This window comes from Setaria viridis, chromosome 1 (assembly GCF_005286985.2).
Source record: "Setaria viridis chromosome 1, Setaria_viridis_v4.0, whole genome shotgun sequence".
In the NCBI taxonomy this organism is placed as follows: Eukaryota; Viridiplantae; Streptophyta; class Magnoliopsida; order Poales; family Poaceae; genus Setaria; species Setaria viridis.
Window position 1 is genome coordinate 26697917 of NC_048263.2, and position 21058 is coordinate 26718974.

At 47.3% G+C, this 21058-nt stretch overlaps 1 protein-coding gene and 1 long non-coding RNA gene across 2 annotated transcripts; one reads left to right on the forward strand and one right to left on the reverse strand.

The window, feature by feature from the left end:
- Positions 1-495: 495 nt before the first annotated feature.
- Positions 496-1089, reverse strand: LOC117855235 (ethylene-responsive transcription factor 1). Its single transcript, XM_034737545.1, has one exon. It carries the CDS (start codon positions 1087-1089, stop codon positions 496-498), a length of 594 nt encoding a protein of 197 aa, XP_034593436.1.
- An 11168-nt stretch (positions 1090-12257) lies between these two features.
- On the forward strand, positions 12258-14301 carry LOC117845751 (uncharacterized). The gene is made up of 2 exons (XR_011897215.1): positions 12258-13773; positions 13927-14301. It is a non-coding gene; the product is annotated as an uncharacterized lncRNA (long non-coding RNA).
- Positions 14302-21058: the final 6757 nt, after the last annotated feature.

The following is a 21058-nucleotide window of genomic DNA, read 5'->3' on the forward strand; positions in this document are numbered from 1 at the left end:
TTAGTTCGGTTCGGTTCTCGGTTCTCAATAAAATTTAATCAGAGCTACCCGGTACTAAAGGGGGTTACTGACCCATACTAGTTCGGTTTATGGTTAGTTCGGTTTGGTTCTCGGTAAAATTTGACCAAAACTACCTGATACTAAAGGGGGTTATGGACCCGTATTGGAGGCCGATTCTTCAGCAGTGGAACATAGTCCGAACTGGTTGAGATTGAGGGAGATATTCATGTGTCACTTCAAAGGAACGGTTTTGAAAGTGGAGGGAGGTATTTACTTGTTACTTTGCGGAAGAAATTAATTGAGAGAAGAACTCGAGAAGTGGAAATAGACTTTTTTTCCAACAGAAAATAAAATCACGTGTAGGGTATGTAAAACAAAACGTGAAAAATAAACTCGACAAAAACCTGCAATTACTACGCCGTCTCAAAGGAAACGAAACTACGAAATGGTATGCCGATCAACCAGCGAGATGTAGACAGTGATTTCTGTGACCAGCTATCTCGCGCTGTTGGTTCTTTCCCAAACACCATATGCGTCGTCTTCTATTCCACTGCTCCCTGTTCCGTGGCTCTCAGAAAGCAGAGGAGCGACGACGGGAGCAGCCGAACATGTAGGCTTCGGCGTCGGCGACGGCGACGAAGTCCCGATGCTCCAAAAACCCAAGAACCGGCCATTGCCACCGCCGATGAACCCATCCATCGCCTCCCTCCGGCGCACCATCTCCGGGCACGGCGATTGGTCCATGGTGCGATCCCAGCCGGAGCCGGGCTGCCGAGAGCCCGCAGCGGCCGGCATGTGGCCGAGCGACAAGACATCCTCTGGAAAGTTGAGCTTGGCGCGGCTCCCGCGGAGGCGGAGCGCCGCGGCGTCGTAGGCGCGCGCCGCGTCCTCGGCGGTAACGAACGTGCCGAGCCAGACGCGCGCCGCCTTCCTGGGGTCCCGGATCTCCGCCGCCCACTTGCCCGACGGCCGTCGCCTCACCCCGCAGTAGCCGCGCCGCACCGAGGCCGCAGCCGCCGCTGTAGGCCGTTGTGCTTCCTGCGACCATGGCGACGCCATTGGAGCTAGCTCGTTCGTCGCCGACGCCATCAGGCGCTGCTCACTTGGAGAGCGATCGTGCACTGTAAACGCAAAGCAGAGCACAACGACCGCGTGAGTGCCCATTAGGCGATCTGACCGGCGCAGGGGAGCGAGCAGAGGTACCCGAAACAACGTGCGCCGGCGGCGACGGCTCACCGTGGCACGCCGCCTGCCCGACGTGCCCAAGGTGGCATCCCGTCGCCGTCGACGGACACGGCGGCACGGCGAGCGACGTCCCCGGCGGCGTCGGCGCCGCGCCACGGCCATGGGTAATGACGTGCGTCAGGGCGGCCACGATGACCGCTGCCTCAGCATCCTCGGTTAACGCCACCAGCGCGGGCGAAGACTGCGGCGGCCGCATGGTACACCAGTGCCCTTCGCTTCGTCTTCTCGTCCGGATGAGGAAGCAGTAGAGAGGTGTCAGCTATTTATACTTCACTTCGTCGGTGACCTGCTCCGGCTAATTTTGGCGGCAAGCGACGTGTTCCGCGGGAAGGGATAACGCGACGGAATTTCTGCGGGCACGGGAAGTATCCCAACTTCCAAGATGGGCAGAAAACGGATCTCGATCGTCTAGGAACTGCGAGACTTTTCCATGCACGGAGCCTTCGCTGAATCTCTGAATGTGACATGGCGGCGAGTCGTCCGAGACTCTTGAGTAGTACCACGAAAAGTAGTAGTGAAAGAGATGGTCTCTAGATGCGTTGCCTCTTGAGTTTGTCTTTCAGTCCCAGTTCTATTTTATTTTCAAGGGCAAAGCTACTATATGCTAGGCTCTGCATGGGCACAGGAGTGGATCCAAAACCGGCCATTGTGAAGTCGCATGGGTACATTGGCTGTGCTCGGATGTGCTGTGCAGCTGCAACAGCCAGCCTGTAAATCACTGTAGCAGCTGCATTCCTTGATGCAGGGGATTTGATTGCTGGGAACTAGATTAGAGGAGGTACGTTGTGAATCTGAATTCTTAGGCAGGGTGCCGAGCGGCTGGCTGCTCTGCAGCTGCAGCCAGCGGATGTAGTACAGCCGAGCAGAGCCATTTGACGATGCTGTTATTAGAGCTGTAGTGAAGTGGATGCACCCTCACTGAAACCTAGCTTCTATCCCTTTTTTGTAAGGAAGAACATCCCATAAAGGCTTTGATTTTATTCAAATCCATCACAAAGTTTAGAAATGTTTGCACAATATTTAATAGCCTCAAGAGAAGTTGAATGAGGATGTAGTAAAAAATTAAAGATCCTCGAATTTTATCATCCAGAAAGTTGATCTCTTGACCAAACATTTGATTATCTGGTACGAAATCCATAGCCGGTAATGTTAAGTTTGTCCGAGGGCACAATAATCTTGTTCCTGCAACGAAACATAACATGACCCCTCAACAAGAGACCTGAAGTTACAAGAGAACTGATGTTTCCTTATAATTTTTGTATGAGTGGACAATAGTTTTACTGTCTTTTGAGTGTCTGACTGTTTTTCCAATACGATTTGTATCTTTCCAAATATTTTTATCAAATTACCAACTCACTTGCTACAGTTGTGGTAGGTAGTTATCCACATATACCAAAAACTGTTAGCTAGCTAATTGCACACAAACCGTAGGCCAAAGTTACTAATCTTGTTTGTATGAGTGGGAGCATCAACATTTAAACATTTGTCCTTTTGGATGAGCTTTTGCTTGAAAATTTACTAATTCGGTAGATCATCATTTTCTATTAAAATTATGAGCACTTCTGGCCTTCCAAATGTGCCTAAGAATACAGTAAACAAGTTCATTGCCCTCTGCATGAGTTATTGCTTGAATTATGATGATAAGAATTATGGTACCATACAAGAAACTTAAAGCCTCATTGCATATTTATTTACCTCTGTATTATATAATCTAAGATTAGTAGTTTGGAAAAAATAAACTTTAAAATAAGGTGGTCGAGGTCAGCTTGTAGGATTGTACACGTGGGACGCTAGATTTGAGTTTGGGTGTCTTTTGGCCACGTAAGCCTACACGCTAGTGCCAAAAAATAAATTATTCCTACACCAAAATTTATTTACCAAATTAAGCCTACACCTACACGCCGTTGGAATCTTCTAGAACGCCTCCGGGGATCAGCATGTCGTTCTACTAGAAAGTTCGGTTCTTCCATTCTTTGACTCGCTTCTCGTCCAGGGCCGCCCGGGCATGCCTGCCCACAGAGGCTCCTCGGGAACATGCTTTGCCAGCCGTCGATGCGGGCAGCATTATTCCGCCGCCGCCGCCACGTACGAATGTTGCTCTTTTTTTTCAGTACCTCCAGCAAAGCAACCCAAACTACCAGCACGTCGCCGTAGTATTCAGGATAACGCGTCGGACGCATATGCAGAAGAAGATCACGAAGTACCAGTCGACATACATGGCAGTATAACTGTATAAGGTCGTACCCACTATTATATTTTTTTTAAAAAAAATGAGTGTTCTTTTAACGGCCCACGATTCTTTAGGATTTCTCTCAAATATCCATGTGTTTGTTAGTATAAGAGATATTCCGAGAGTTAATATAATAGTATTAAGTGGCCGATGAGGTTATTATTTTTTTTAAAAAAAAACTAGCTAAATGTCGGAGCGTTGATTCGTAATTTATCATTTATCAATACAATACACCAGTACCCTTCGCTTCGTCTTCTCGTCCGGATGAGGAAGCAGTAGAGAGGTGTCAACTATTTATACTTCGTCATCCACTTGCTTGCTTTGCCAGACGTCGATGCAGGCAGCATTATTCCGCCGCCGCCACCATCAGGTGGACGGAGGGAGACGTCGCCTAGCGTGAGGTGTAGTAAACCTGACGTGTCGGCTTCCAACACGTGAGACTGACGTGGAAGCGGTGAGGAAACGTGTACAGTGTGACGTGGCAGTGGGGACACGCTGGGCCGTCACAGAGCGAGACAGAGTTATCGGAGCCGAACGGGGATGTAAAGTACTCCTACGCCACAGGGCATATGCACCATGCATGGACATTAGACTTCAGTTACTCAACTCAAGACACGTACGAATGTTGCTCTTTTTTTCAGTGCCTCCAGCAAAGCAACCCAAACTACCAACACGTCGCCGTAGGATTCAGGATAACGCGTCGGACGCATATGCAGAAGAAGAAAATCACGAAGTACCAGTCGACATGCATTGCAGTATAAAGGTATAAGGTCGTATCCACTATTATATTTTTTTAAAAAAAATGAGTTTTCTTTTAACGGCCCACGATTCTTTAGGATTTCTCTCAAATACCCATGTGTTTGGGAGTATAAGAGATATTCCGAGAGTTAATACAATAGTATTAAGTGGCCGACGAGGATATTATTTTTTGCTAAATGCCCGAGCGTTGATTCATAATTTATCATTTATCATACAATACTTGCTAATTAGTTTCTTCCCTACCATTACCAATTTACTATAGAAATGTATATTTGTAAAATATATGTTCGCGGAAAAAATTATGCATTGGAATAGGTGAATACCAAAAAGGAAAGAGGAGGACGTGGTGTTTTGAAATGGACAAAGAATCAACCGGGCTCATCTAAATTCGAGTACTTGACCTGATACGAGTGCTCGCATTTTACTGGCTACATTAAAATTAGAATTTAACTGGCTTTGTTCTTTCAGTGGTAGGCGACGTGCGCATTAATAGCGAGATCTATGGTGACCTCGTTAATCTCGAGTTCCGTCAATTTCAGTCTCTCGAATGTTTTATAGAGGTTGGTTGCATGCATGTATTATAGGGATGAGTGTGTATATGTGTATGTATACGTTTGCGTCTGTAAATTAAAAAAATAGAGAAGATAGGTTGGGGATTTATTTTTGCCAATTAAGGATTATCTTAATCATATAAAAACTCTCCTTTTTAAAAAAATTACTAAAAAAAGCTCTGTCATTTCAGAAAAAAATAATGCTAAGATGTTAAATATGCCTAGACCTGTATATATCATGCGTGCACGCGTAACTTCGAGAAGTGTAAGTTGGTACATAATGAGCAAAATATAGGGTTTCTTAAAAAATCTTGGTGTGATCGAGTGGAGCCTCGACGTCGATCGTTGCAAATGGCTATCGATCGGTCATTCGGTCTAGTTTAATTACATCTGGACTCTGGACTACTGGTCACCAAAGAACAACTGACCGCTCGGAAAGAGCGGCGCACATCGATCGATCGCCTTGGACCACCCACGCACGTGTTGGACACACCCACAAGTCACCGCCCGTGTGCTGCCTTCCAGAGTTCCAGTAGCAAGTCGGCCAGCCTAGCTCCACGAGGATATGTGGTTTAGGTCCTCACTGGGTCGTCCAGGGGAGAAAAACGGGTTGCTCTCTCGTTGAAGGCTAGCGCCGCTGCCCAGCCTTTGTTCCTCCTCCATCTTCCATATTTATCAGCCTCTGGCCCATCTTGCACAGAGAGAGCGAGTAACACCTAATAAATCTAATAGTTGTTTAGGCTTTAAGCACTGTTTAGCAAAGTTCCACGCTTATTACTTCTAATTCTTTAGGTTGATTTTATGTGACTGAAAGTGTTTTCTTTATGATTGTCTCTATATAATAAACTTTTTATAGGTGGAGGGGTTCTATGTGACGAGTTCGATTCGGTGGAGTTCACAATTCGCATGCAACTATGGTTCGATTGCTGGAGTGTGGTAGTCGATTGGTGAGGCCCACAGTTGGATAGAAAAAGGTAAAAGTAAAAAAAAAGGTAAAAGTAAAGCAGAATCTTTGCCTTTTTTCTATGAAACGATACAAACAACAACAGCACATGCAAGTGTCAAACCATACTATATGCTCTATTCGATATTTTCCGACCACTATTCGATTTTAGCCAATATTGGAGCTGCCCTTAGTTCGAGAATCACTTCACCGAATCATTATGGAATAATCTATTTGAAAAACGTGTTTCTTCCAAGGAGACAATTTCTTGCTGTGGGTTTCATATCTATATACATGTGTACATGTAACAATTAAATATAAACACTCGTCAAAAACCTACAAGTACTACGCCGTCTCTAAGCGGAAAAAAAGGCAGCTACTGCCATGCCGATCCCATTGCGGGATATAGACATTGATTTCTATGAGTGTTTGGCGCTGTTGCATTTTTCAATACCATTTCCCGCGTCTTCTGTTCCCCTGCTACCTGTTACATGACTCCCACAAAGCAGAGTAGCGTCGACGGGAGCAGTCGAGCATGCTGCCTTAGGCGAAGCCAACGAGGTTCCGACGTTCCAAGAACCCAAGAACCGGCCATTGTCACTGCACACCATCTTCGGGCACGGCGGGCGGTCCATGCCCCCATCCCCACCGGAGGCGGGCTGCCAAGAGCCCACAGTGGCCGGCAGGTGGCGGAGCGACGAGGCGTCCTCCGGGAAGTTGAGCTTGGCGCGGCTCCCGCGGAGGCGGAGCGCTGCGGCGTCGTAGGCGCGCGCCGCGTCCTCGGGGGTGACGAACGTGCCGAGCCAGACGCGCGCCGCCTTCCTGGGGTCCCGGATCTCCGCCGCCCACTTGCCCCACGGCCGGCGCCTCACCCCGCGGTAGCCACGCCGCGCCGCCGGCGGCGCCGGTAACCCCTGCTCTGTTCCTTGCGGCCACGTCGATGCCATTGGAGCTTCTGTTGGCGCCGGCACCAAGCTCTGCGCAGGCGCAGTGCGATCTTGCACTGCAGAGGCTGAACACAACATGGCAACAATCACATGAGCATCCATTCGGCGATGCGACCGGTGCAGGGGAGCAAACAGAGGTACCCGAAACACTGTGCGCCGACGTCTCCCCGTGATAAGCCGGCGGTCCGATGTGCCCATGATGGTTGCCCACTGCCGTCGACGAGCACAGCGGCATGACAAGCGGCGGCGCGGTGGATGCCTTCTGGAGGTGGGTCAGCGTCGCGCCACTACTGCCGCCGGCAATGACTTGCGCCAGGGCAGCGGCGATGGCTGCCGCCTCCGTGTCCCGGCGTAGCGCCGCCGTCGGAGTCGTGGACGAAGGAGGTGGCCGCATCAGCTGTTGGTGTCACTGTTACCCTAGTCGCGTTGATGATGGTCTCGTATGAAAAGGCTGTTGGGATTGGGAAGTGGGAGCTCCAAGCTACAATTTATAGTTCACTTGTCTGTGACTGAGCCGGCTAATATTTTGGCGGTAAGCAGCATGTTCCGAAGCGGAGCAATAACGCAAAGAAGTACGGAAATGTATGCGCACGCGGCACCCAAAGACTGGAAAAAAGTTGATCAAGATTCTAGAAACTGCGAAGCATTTTCCACACGGGGAGGTACTTGGATAACTTCCTGAATCACACTGTAATTTGGCTGGGACTGTTTTTGCGTGACACTGAACGAAGATCTTTAGATAACTCTAAGATTTCAAGGCACGGATTTGTACGTAATGACTTTTATATTTGAATAAAGCAATTGGTCCAAAACAAAATTATATTTTTACTGCATATGGCAAAGATTATTTATAAATAAAGTTAAAGGGAATAGCACTAAATAGAGAATGTTAGTAAACTACGTTCCATTAAGAATCAAATCAAATAACTTAATGCTACATGCAGTCAAGGCAAAACAGTGACAAGTACTCCCTCCGTTCCAAATTATAGTTCGTTTTGACTTTTTAGTTCATAGATATTATTATGCATCTAGACATGGTGTATGTCTAGATGCATAATAATCTTTATGAATCTAGAAAATCCAAAACGACCTATAATTTGGAACGAAAGGAGTTGTACGCAACTATAACAAACAAGTCACCAATTCGTTTGTGTAAGGAGGGGAGAGGAAGGGGGGTGGGTCACTCGTGACCAAGGATGCACTTTTTGTGTCATTTCAAAAATCATTTTATTTGTTTGAGATAACCGGGTTTTATGATCTCATATGACATGTATAATTTTTCACGCCAACGAATCCAATTTGGGATGGCTATTTATCAGTCATATGTGAATGTGATGAGTCTGTATGTACGAGTGGCAAACTGTGAGCGCCAAATAAAATTATTTCGGCTAAAATATTGCTGGTTTATTTAAGTTAGAAGGGTCATCCTACCAAATGATCATGAGAAGGATCTTATCATTGATGGGAAGCAATGCTTTTTTTTATCGGAAATAATCATATACGTGAAGCTATAGTTTGGATGGATATAGACATAAAAAGTACTGTACATGAAAGAAACTGAAAACATGTAGGCTCCAACTCTAGAGACTGAGTCAGCAAGTGTATAGAGTGGCAAGGTGGACACTTACGGGGCTTGTGCAGCCGAAAATGGTGGAGTACTTCGCTGCAGCCCTACCGAATCTTCTAGTATAGAAAGCCATGATATTCAATGATCCATAGAACCTTCTGAAGCATCTTCCAGAACGTCAACAAAGATAAAGTCTATTCCACTTCTCGTTAAACAAACAAATCACTCCAAAATAATTGAAAGTAGTTTGTAGAAAAGCACTCGTTTTCATAGAAAAAATACTAGAAATGATTATATTAATTAACAGAGGGAATACACAGATATCTGGCGCCGCAGGCACCGCCTACCATTATATTCCGGCTGCAGTTATGTACGATCTGACAGGTGACAGGTTGGGGTTTTTATACGCCTACACCATTAACATTAATAATTTATAAAGTATGATTTGTTTTAGCTTATCTCTACAGCTAAAAAACCTGGAACGGGACCAAACATCGCAGTACCGAGGCCTTTCGATTTTCGGGCCCCCCCCCTCCTGCGTTGCCTTCCGTAGGCCGTCCACCCCTCCGCGCCCAACACATTCCGTCGTCGATCCTCAGAGTTGCCTTCGAGCCGTCCCTCCACCATCTGTGATCCTACAATCGAGGCAACGGCGCCCACCCTCATCTCAGCACAACAGCCCGCAAGGGATCCATAGCGCATACGCGTACGCCATCGCCGCCGCCATCCCCTCTGGCTCACCTCCGCCATCGATGCCGCAATCGCCTCCACCCTGCCTCCAACCCAACGCTGTCGTCACCTCCAATGATCCGTCGCCTCAAACCCGGAGCTAAGGACTCCAACAACCCTGAGCCGCCATCGCCTACAACCCGACGCTGAAGACTCCTCCAACCCGGCACTGCCGGCGCCTCCCACGACCTGCCGTTGAGGTCTCGTCCGACACGGCAACGCCCGTTGCATCGAACCCAAGCCCGATGGCCACCGGTGCCTCCAACTCCAACTCCAATCCGATACTTATTGTCCCTCGATGTAAAAACTTTAGCCCCCGCGTCGCTCCCTCGGAGGGCGACTCGGGTGGCACCCCGCCGCTGACCCCCCTCTCCTCCCACCTCGCCGCCGCCGGAGGGGGCCGCCGGAAGTCCGACCGGCTCCCGAGGACGGCGGTGGTGTCGGTGTTTTAAGCTGTCGGTGTTTTAGACCGGCAACCCGCCCAGGGGGTACCCTAGGTTTGCGTTAAGGGTCGTCGAGAATCAAGGAATCAGTGGTGACGCAAGGAACACGATTTAGACAGGTTCGGACTGCTAGATCGCGTAATACCCTACGTCCTGTGTGTTGGTTTGTATTGATGTTTGCTTTGATCTTGAGAGAGATGTCTTGAGGGGGGTCCCTGCCCGGCCTTATATACGCGGGAGGGCAGGGTTACAAGTCTGAGTCCTAGTCGGGTACTATTACAGAGTTCTACTCGATATTGGCCCGAGTAGTTTTCCATAAATATACAAGACTAATCCGAGAAGGATACGCCCATCCTTATTCTGATCTTGTCCGAGTACGTCCCTTGGTGGGCCGTCCAAGGCCTACTCATGGACCTGGGGAGTATGCCCGACAGGTGGCCGGGCACTGATCGTTTGGGGCTCTACGCCGAGCTGGGATGGCGGAACGAGCTTCGACCGGGCGGCGCGCTGGGGGCGGCTGGAGCCCGGATCCGGCCCTTCCATGGGCGGATTCGGACTTCCCACCCCCAGATCCGTCGAGTGGTGGAGGCGAGGTATGGCAGCGGTCTAGGTGAGCGGTGGCGGCGAAGTGCGGTGGCGATCTGGCCGAGAGGGGCGGCGGCGCTCTAGCTGCGAGAAGCGTGGGATGGCGGCGGTCTGGGCAGAGGAGCGCGCCGCGGAGGGAATGCCAACTCAGCAACGCTAGGGTCGGCGTGGAGAGTGGCGCGCTGCGGCGCCGACGACGAGAGGCGCAGAGGCAGGCCATCCTGCTGCTCACGCTGGCACGCGCACAGAGGCGCCTCTGGTACGAAGGAAGCAACGTGTATCAAGCGGAGAGGATGGCGTGCACGATCAGTACGGTCGCAGCGGAAGCCGGTGGCAACGGAGAGGTTGCGGGAGGAGGCACCCACCACAAGCTACGCTGCAAGCGGGCCGTCGGACCGGTGACGTGCGCACAGCAGAGTGCACCGTGGCAGGATGGGAGCGGCACGGAGTAGGCGCTGGCCGGGTCGCAGAGGAAGGTGAGCTAGAAGCAGGAAGGAGACGCGGAGGGGCCGCCAGAGGAGGAGATGTGGAGGAGGCGCTGGAGGAGAAGAGGGGAGAGGTGTAGAGAAATGCGGCGGCTTGTGGAACGTGGAGGTGGAGGTACGGCGGCGGGGCATGTGGAGGCGCGGCGGCGGTGCCGCACCGGCTAAGCGGCCGTGGCTGTGGTCTGCGAGTACCGAGCTGGGAGCGTGCAGCGAGGGATTGGGATGCTCCAAGCGAAAACCCTTACCAGCCTTCATGCTAGTAGGGATGACGGCGGCACCTTAGGGCGTCTTGTTGGAGCTACAACCCTGCTACACGGGGTTCCTCTTGGTGAAAATTCTATCCAGATCCTGGATGAGTGACAGCGGTGCCATTGGCGTCATGCCCTCCTTGGAGGCGTCGTCTCTGGAGACCCAACTCGGCTTGGCATCACGGATCCATTGGTCATGGGCGGCAATAGCTGGTGGCGACAATCCCGCCATGTGGCAAACTGGACAGGGGCTGCCGAGTTCACGTGGTGGCAATTGCAAACATGATGGCGGCCAGGGGTTGTTGTATGGTGATCAGATTTGGCTGCTTGCAGCGAACCACGGTGGCTGGTGTTGCTTGGCAATGGTCAGTGCGGCGTGGGACTGCATCAGAGGACGACACTTACAGTGGACCGCAGCGGGTTTCTCAGCTTGGCTGGGCCATCCGGTGCGGTACATCGTTGGGAGACGGCGCAAAGTGACAGATTTGGCTCGCTGAAGTGGCGGCGAAGCCTATGCGCGCGGATGAAGCAACGAGGAGAGGCCGACCTGCGGCGGCGACTCGGCTGTTTGATGGAGATCTAGGAAAGCGGGGCAACATTGCTCACCACACTGACAGCGACATAAGAAACATATCTGTGATGTGGAGTACCGAGGCGGGTGTGGCGAGGCCCCCACGTGCGGTGTTTTCTTCGAGGCAACGAGAGCGAGATGGAGTCCAATGACGGATGTGGTAAGGCCCCCGCGCGTTGTGTTATTGTGGTGGCGACTGGGAGGCAACCTGCAGAGGTCCAGATTCGGTAGTATCACTCTGTCAGGTGGAGTATGGTGTTTGCAGCGGCACTTCGGCGGCAGGTTCCGCATGGCGGTGGCCTTCTCAATGGGGTGCAGTCTACTTCCTTCAGGTTCCCTGTCGACGCAGGGCCACACTTGGAGATTTTGGTGACTACATGAGGGTAAATGTTGGTGGGTGCCGCGAATGCTATAAAAACTCCGGTTCTGCTGTCACGACGAGTAGAGTGGTGAGGTCGTGTTAACGTCCCAATCTAACCGGCCAGACGTGGTGGTTCGAGTTAAATGGTTACCCAAGTTGACGTTCCAATCCAACCGAATGGTTTTTTTAGTTTTGTTTTCTTTTCCTTGCCTATAGTCTCCCAAAGCTGTAGTGTGGTATTTTTTTTCTATACTAACGAAACACGCTCTATCTTGTTCGTTCAAAAAAAATACTCGTGATCTAGCATACAACACCTCTTCTACTCTCTTTGAACTCCTAGGCGAGATGCCAATTCCATGAACCATAGCTCGTCCTAGCCTATCTCCGGCCAGGTCCAAACCATCGGAGTGTTACGTGCCTGGGCACCACCGTGCCTACACGCCGCCATCGACGGCCAGAGCAAGAAGATGATCTTGAAGCCATAGATATCCAAATCAATGGCTCAGGTTTAATGATCAGGATACCCCTTCGCATAGACCTCGTGTATCCTAGACTGATACCGTAGATTGATGTCCTCTTGGTTCACAAACCAGTAGACCATAGACCATCCTGACTCCCATCGTGAACGTGCTGCGCCGCCGCCTCGGATTGCGTGACCTAGTTTTCCACCCTCCTTTCCTCCCCAGATCCAGAGCAGCGACATCGCATGGGCAGGACGCTTTTGAGTGGCGCGAGGAGCGTGGGTGCTGTGGGAGCAGCCGACTCGGGCGAGGGCAGTGACGCAGCTCCCTTGCTGATCTGCACGGGCGTCGCCATCCGCTGCTGGTGGTGACCGCCGCGGCGCTCTGCGGGAGGGCTGCTGCCGGTGGAGATAGAGATGGAGATGGATACCGACGCCTCGTCGTATCCGCGGGAAAGCAGCGGAAGCTGGTGTTGGTGAAGGCAGCCGTGACGAAGGCGACGGTGGACGTCTTGTAAAGCGGGCTGGCCACGGCGCCATCGACGAGCCCGGCGTGGAAGGCGGTGGACGTGGTTGTCCAGTACGTCGTGCTGCAGCATAACCTCACAGACATGTGGTCGTTGGTCACCGTCGCCGCCATGTGGGTGCATCGAGGCTATCCAGCCACGCCCAACAACCTTGACCAGATGCACAAGGCATGTTCGACGATTTGCCTCACTCAAACTCTGAGCATCTTGCTTGCCACATTGGGTCTGACGGCTCACAAAATCATTGCTCGCCGCCTGAGGGAGTCATGACCAATTAGCCATCATTTTTACTACACTAGTTTTATGATCCCCTTCTTTAATAGTACGTATTAGATGTATAACTTTAGTTGCTACTGCATGGTTAATATTAACACTGACAAGTGCATTATGGACTGTGGACAAGTCTATTATGGAGTGCAAACAAGCTCTTGGTCTAATTCTTTCGCTGTTGTGATCACTGATTAACATACATATGTGTATAGCAATGGTGGCGTGGTAGTGATTTGGCACTTTGTTGACTGAGAAGCCGGCATGCTGCTGCCACTGCTTACCTGCACATTGATCTTATGTGTCATTTCGTTTCAGGTTCAGACTCACTGCTGCAAAGAGGACAACAACCTAGGCAACTTCAGCGATGGCACCTGGGTAGGTTCTTACCGTCCTGCTTGCCATTTGTTTCCGTGCATGCATTTCTTCAGTTAGAATTCATCTAAGATTACTTAGGATGGGAAATTATCTAAAAGTCTTTCTGCTCACGAGGATGGCTTTAATGCTGTATTTTTAATCGACCTCAGTTCTGATAGGTTTTTGGTCCAGCAGTTTCATCGTATTGCACAGAGAGACTTAGTAGAATGGTATGCAAAGTAGTAGAGATTTTTTTTGTAATCCAGGGCATGCATTGACAATTATTGTCAATATACTTTCTATTTGACTTTCAGTTAGTGCAAACACTGGTGGCTAGGTAATTTCTGTAGGTATCATTGAAGAGACAAAAGCATCAATTTTAAAGAGAAGTAATTTGGTTCCTCAGATACCTTCCATAAGGTCCCTCGCGAATTGCTCCAAGTTTCAGATGGATTCAGTATCAGTGCTGTGTAATCTACTGCAATCTGAGGAGAAGAGGTACCCATCTACAGATTTTTTGTAGCATGTACTGCGCTATGCTTATGTAAACTTCTAGCTATGTAGTGGAGAAGGTTGCAGCTTGCTTAATAAGCACCGTACGTGTACTCTTTTAACTGTTCAATTGATCTTGTTTACCATCTGTCACACTAGGATGTAGTCACCTTACATCAGTCCAAATGCTGTGCTGAGTTTGCTGCTTGTGATATCCTCCTCGGCATTGGGTCTACCTCTAGCCCTGCATCAGTAGATTTCGTGTGGAGATTAAGAGTTCTGGCCAAGTGTAAGTTTTTGTTTGGCTTCTACCACATGGAAGATGCTGGACAGTGGGTAGGCTGATAGGCATGGTTTCCAGGACAACTGTGATTGTTGTTATGTGCTCAAGACAGGGAGGTAGTGGAAAGCTTCTGAGTGCTGCGTAAACGACCAATTACTACAAGGGTTAAAGAAGAGTTACTGAAACTGTTTCTTGAGACTCCCTTGCAAGATACGGTATGCTTTATGTCATTTGGTAATTTTATGCCCGTATAGAGTATGAGGTTCTCATGAATTGAAAAAAATATGTTTTTCTGTTATGTATATTTTGTGTATTTGAAGCCATTATTTTGAACTATTCTTTGTATATGCAGAAAGATACCGGGTTATAGGTTAGACCTTACTAAATTCGAAACGTGTTTGCTAGCTGAAGGACAAAGAGTGATGCTGAAGTCAATTGCCTTTGTGTTGAGTTTCTGGAGCATAGTGCATACTATATTAGACAAAATTATTCTTCTCTATGCTACTACGGAAAACATATGAAGATTTGCTTTCAGGTATTCAAATTCTATGTTGTACAATAGGCAATGCATGTATATGAACTATTTGCCAGAGAAGATGGCAACCGGTGTTGGAGAGGAGCAGGGCGGCCCAGTTGGAGACGAGGCAGTGGTGATGGACAGGACAAAGAATGATGATGTAGTCAGTGGGGGAGCTTGTAGAAAAAATGAGAGGGGTCCAATAACAGAGGAGATTAGCGTACATAGGGAGTGTTTGGTTCTTTAGGACCTCCTAAAATTCCTGTCACATCGAATGTTTAGATACTAATTAGGAGTATTAAACGTAGACTAATTATAAAACTAATTGCACAGATGGAGACTAATTTGCGAGATGAATCTATTAAGCTTAATTAGTCCATGATTTGACAATATGGTGCTACAGTAAACATGTGCTAATGATGGGTTAATTAGGGTTAATAGATTCGTCTCCTGAATTAGCCTCCAGTAATTAGTTTTGTAATTAGCTCATGTTTAGTTCTTCTAATTAGCATCCAAATATTCGATGTGACATGAATTTTAGTCCGGATTAAAGAACCAAACACCCCATAGTGTTTAAGCAGTCAAATTAGCTATTCCTTCAACAAATTTAGGAGGTTAGGGGGGCTATGGCCCACCTTGGCCACAACGAAGCTCCGCCACTGGATGTAGTAATGAGTTGATTCTTTGATAGCATGACGAACGAGTTATCCCTTGAATTTGGTTGGTTTTGCTCATCAGAGCTCATTTGTCCTGCAACCATGACATACTTAGGTAGCTGCTTGTGTATAACGCGTTTTGTGTTCATCACACATTCATGTAAGATGTTTGTGGTATTGTTTTCTATACCACGGACTTAACCAGGCTGCCTGAAGGCTGCAACAAAGGAAAGTGAGAATATTTTTTTGCTAAATTGTGAACATGATGCATGAAAGACTATAATTGTGGACAATGCTATTAAAATACTATCTTCTTTGTGAGCATGGTGTTAGGGATCATCAGTGTAATATAATCCATTTCGTGTTTATCTGATGGGGATGTGAGCCCGTAGCAACACACGGGCATGAATGTGTATTCTTCGTGAAATGGTTTTGAGCACGGCAGGAAGTCTAAGACGACCATTGTATTACTGTGGTGCCAAAATACCTCTGAGTAAAAAAATAGAATCACGCTAAAATCACCACATGCACTATATTGTTGACGGTACTATGTTAAACTGCAAGATATCAAGCTTGCGATGATTCAAGACGAGTAGGAACCAGCTCCCCCATTTTCATCTGTTCAACGTAGTGCTGGATACTCAGTTTACATTAATTATCTATTCATTTAGTGGTAGGTAACGTGATCGTCGATAGCCACTGCTACAAAAACGGTTTCCAAGGGCGGTTGAAACAGCATTTTCAGGCGCAAGCGCGCTACCCACTTCTAACTTTCGCAGCTACAAATAACTATTTGCAGGAGCGGATAATAGGCTCGTCTCTGCAAACCATTTCCAGGGGCGGGTGATAGGGTGGTCCGTCCCTGGAAATGCCATTTGCAGGGGTGGGTGATAGGGTGGCCCGCCTCTGCAAATGCCATTTGCAAGGCGGATCATCCCATCACCCACCATGGCAATCAATTAAAAAAAATAAAAAAAGTTGCCAGCAGCCCTGTGCGCCCGCTTGGAGCCACGCGCCGCCGTGTTGTTTGTTGGAGGCCGCCCCGCCGTGCCGTGGGCCCTGCGCCCCCGCTGGGGAGCCACGTCCCGTCGGGGAGCCACGCGCCGCCAGCTCCATGCGCCGCCTCTAACCGGGGAGGCCGCAGCCGCTGGAGGCCACCCCGCGCGAGGCCGGGCCGCCGCTAGAGGCCGCCCTTGGCCCCGTGCGCCGCCTCCAAGCCAGGGAGGTCGGGGAGGCTGCCGCCACCGAAGACCATCCCGCCCCATCGCCGAGGCTGCCCCGCGCGCTGCTGGAGGCCACCCCTAGGAGGCCGGGCCACTGCCGGAGGCCGTCCCTGGGAGGCTAGGCCGCCGGAGGCTGCCCCTGGGAGGCCCCGCGCTCCGCCGGAGACCATCCTTGGGAGGCCAGGCCGCTGCCACCGTGCCTTGGTTGCAACACGAGAGAGAGGTAGAGCGGATGATGGTGACAAGTGGGACTGGGAAGAGATAAGGTTGAGAGGGAAGGTGTGAGCTGGTTTGGAAGTTGTGGATTGATGACGCGGCCGAAGATGTGTTTCTTTGTTAACTTATAATATATTTTTGGACCACTAAACAATTTTAAATAAAAAAGTTGGCAACTACAAAGTTTAAAATCTTATCGAGCTCTATAATTTTAATATAAAACTTTTATTCATCCGAGAGCGTATGCAAAACTTTGTGTTAAAAAAATACAACAATTAAACTTAATCCTTCTCATCCTTAACATCAAATGAATAACTTGTATGTCTGTGACTACTAAATGATATCAAATGAAAAACTTGTAAACTACAAAAATAAAGATCTCGTTAAGCACTACCACTTTGATATAGATCTTGTTTGCATCCGAGATCATTTGAAAAATTTTAAAATTCAAGATATCAAAATTAGAGAGCATAGAATGATCTTTTGAACTATTAAACAATTTCAAATGAAAAAGTTGTCAACTACAAGGATTTATGTTTCGTTGAGCTCTACAATTTTGATATAAAGTTTTTATTCATCCGAGATGATATGAAAAAGTTTGTATTCAAAAAATATATCTATCAAACTCATTCACATGTACTCACACATATACTTATACATTATCATATACTCACGCATATACTCATTTATTTATATATACTCATATCCATTTAAATCTTATTGAGTGTTACAACTTTCAGATAGAGATTTATAATTTTGATGTAGATCTTCTCTATAGCGAAGTCATTTGAAAATTCAAAAATTTTAGATTTCAAAACTAGAGAACTTATAATGATATTTTGAATTATTAAATAATCTTAAATTGAAAACTTGTCAACTTCAAAATTTTAGATATCATCGAACTCTACAAGTTTGATGTAGAGTTTATGTATAGCCGAAGTCATTTGAAACTTCAAAAGTTTTAGATTTCAAAGCTAGAGAATTTAGAATGATATTTTGGATTAATAAACAATCTCAAATCAAAAAAAAATCAGCTACAAAGTTTTAGACCTTGTCGAGCTATACAGTTTTGATATAAAGTTTGTCTTCATCCGAGGTCGTATGAATAAGTTATGAATTTATTTCCATGGAAGCATTTCTAGGGGCGGGTCATGTCATCCCCGCCTTGGAAATCATTTTCTGGAGCAGTGCCATCACCTGCCCCTATAAATGGTTCCCATTTTCAGGGGTGGTGATGGGTGGCTCGCCCCTGAAAATGGTGATTTTTAGGGGTGGGTCACCCTATCGCCCGCCCCTGAAAATAGCCCCTATTTCCAGGGGTGGGTCGTCCCGTGACCCGTCCCTACAAATATTTTTCTAGGGGTAGGTAGGTTGCTACAGTAGTCCCGCTTCTTTTGTAGGTGCGGGTGGTAATTTTACCCGCCCTTAGAAAAAACAGGACGCTCCTACAAATCACGTTTTTTTTATAGTGAGCGAGACGCAGTGGCAGTGGTGACTATTTGTTCACTCAATTTCTCGAAGGTGCTTATACTTTATAAGGTTACGTGCGTATGTTCGTAGAGGCGACATACGTATATATTTGCGAGCGTCTGCATCGACATACGTATATATTTGCGAGCGTCTGCGTCTGTGTACCGTGTGATTCAATAAACAAGATCAATAAATAAAAGAAAAAAAAACCAACGAATTCAATGTGGTTTATTCGGTGCGGTGTCCGAAGTTCAGGACATTCCACCGCTAGCCCAACGCCTACGCCGCCGTGATAGGGTCAATGCATGTGTTTGTCGGATTCCAATACGTGTCATGGATGCGGGACAAGATCATGGAACGTGGCGTAACAGCAGGCACGACGCTGTCTGGACAGCTATCCGAGACGAACACGGACATCTATCGGCGTCCAGCCCTCCGCGCATCCGCTCCAGAAGTGCCTCGCGTTAAATTAAACGGTAATGCTACAGACATGCGGGATCTTAAAATATCGAACGGCTCCACACCTGTTCCAACTATTGTTACACAGTAAATATTATACGAAATATGATGCTCATGTTGCAACTATTATTTCCGCATAGTGTACTAAACGCTAAACATCGATATTGCAATTATTATTTTCGCATGTTGCATGGTGACTGTTGCAAGAAACATAGTGTCCATATTGCAGCAGGAATTTTCCATCCCAAAGTCGAATGATGTAGTCATTTTTTTCGCATATTTTTTAATATTGCAACTATAAATTTTTAATATTGCATATGTTTTGTTTTGACGTTGCAACAGAGCGTCCAATGGGAATTTCCGAACGCTAGTAGCAGTGCTGTAATTAAATTACGTTCGAGTTTGTCGATCACGAGACGAGGCCGAAATTCCTAAACAAGGTATGTTGCTGTTAATAAAGCAACGCGCATGCATGGCTTTTGATCTCACTTGCCTTTTTTATAAAATTCATAATTCGTACATAAACTTATCTGACCGTGTCACTTACATCTAAATTTAAGCATTTTTTGTTAGGCCCGGCCCGACCCATGGGTTCGGCCTGAGTTTGCTGGGATTTGGTCCGTCCACGCTTGCTATGGGTGGAACTGGACATGGTCAGCAAAAAAATCAAGCAAGAAAAAATTAGGGACGTCCCGAGCTTGTCCAGACAATTTATTTGATTTATTTTTCACCTAAAAAAGAATGGGAAGCTTGAGCTTAACCTAAACCTAGCCCGAAAAGTCAGCCCGACAATGCTCATAGGATGTTCGTGGGAACAAATTTTCGACCTGAAATAAACTGGGATTTTTCGGCCCGACCCAACCTGACAAATGCTCAAGTCTACTTAGATCTCCATACTCTCAAATTGCAAATCTGACTCCCTAAACCTCTCCTGGGGTGTTATTTATGTACATATACTCTCCTCTTGAAATGCATATTTGATCTTCTAAACTTAGTTTCGGGTGTTATTTAGGTCCTTGTACTCTTAAAATGGAGTTTCATCCCACCAATAAAGAATGCTAGAATCAAATATTGTGCTTTACATGCCATTACTTTTGTTTTCTAAACTTTTAACTGATTTTGTTGCGCCTTAAAATTCTTCCCATAATTCATTTGGTAATTCATAGTGTTCATAAGCCCTTGTTCTAGTTTGGCAAGTTCACCTACAGGTTATTCAATTCAATTTTGAACAATGTTCCAAGCGGAGAGCACGTCTGTCATGTACACCTAGCAAGCTGAGATATTGCCTTCAAACTGAAACATCATCAATCCTCAAGGATTCGTACCCATCAATATTCTCTACACACGAAAGCTGAAATTCACTTTTTTTATTATAAGCTATCTTTTAGAAAAGTAAGTTTAATCAATTTAATGGGAATGACACTACATTTAACATTAACATTAAGGACCTAAATGATACCCTAAACCAAATTTAAGGCTTCGTATCTTCATTTTAAGAGTATATGAATCTAAATGACACCTGAGGCTATGTTTAAGGAGCCAAATCTCTACAATTTGAGAGTATAAGGACCCAAACAATATAGTCGAACAAGTTTAAGGGCAGACTATATATTTTACTTTTTTTTTATTGATAGTCTCACCTGCTTGCTCAACTAAAAAAACGTACTGCATCTTTTTTTAGGCCTCTCGCAAGGAACCCAAAACACTCACTCAAGAACGAAACGTGTTCCATATGCATGTCCAGCAGACCGAGATCAAGGAAAGGGAAACAATAAAAGCAAAGAAAAAAGGCGTTCAACGTAGGAGAAACGTTCGAGCTGAGCGAGCGACGCCGACGTACGTAGGTCGCTGACGGCCGCAGGTTCACACGCGCGAGCAAGGTCCAGGCGCCCAGAAAAGTCGTCACCTGATGAAAGCGGCCCAGCTCCAACGGCCGGAGTGCTGGAGCGTACGGAGTCCGTGGACTCGTGCGTGGTCTTGACTCGCCTCCATGCAGATGCAGTAGACATCGTCCTGACTCTCCAAGACGGGAGCATTCCGCGACGGTGCCAAACATACCTCAAATCGGACCACCAACGTGGTCTCTCCTCGATCCATGGCCAAGGCAAGATCGAGAACAAAGACGTTACAGGAACGACGATAAAAATGATTTTTCTCCTTCTCATAATCAATACAATTCAATTGTTCATGGAACCGTGTCACTCTAAATCATTTTGCCAACTCGACCTAGTATGCGCCATGCAAATAACTCATACGTAGGCTGTATTTTGGCTACTTCGTCCTTTGGTATTGTCATAATTTAATTCTCCAGTTGTCACCGGATCTTATCACCAAGATATCATTGGCTATTCCATCAAAAAAACAATAATAATTCCGTCAAAAAAGATATCATTGGCTATATTGTCATTAGCTTAGACCATTATAGAGTGGCTAATAATACTATACTTTGTGGCCTATATGCACCATT

Excerpts from the sequence above, each read along its gene's own strand:
- LOC117855235 (XM_034737545.1), bottom strand. The coding sequence starts at position 1,089 with ATGGCGTCGGCGACGAACGAGCTAGCTCCAATGGCGTCGCCATGGTCG.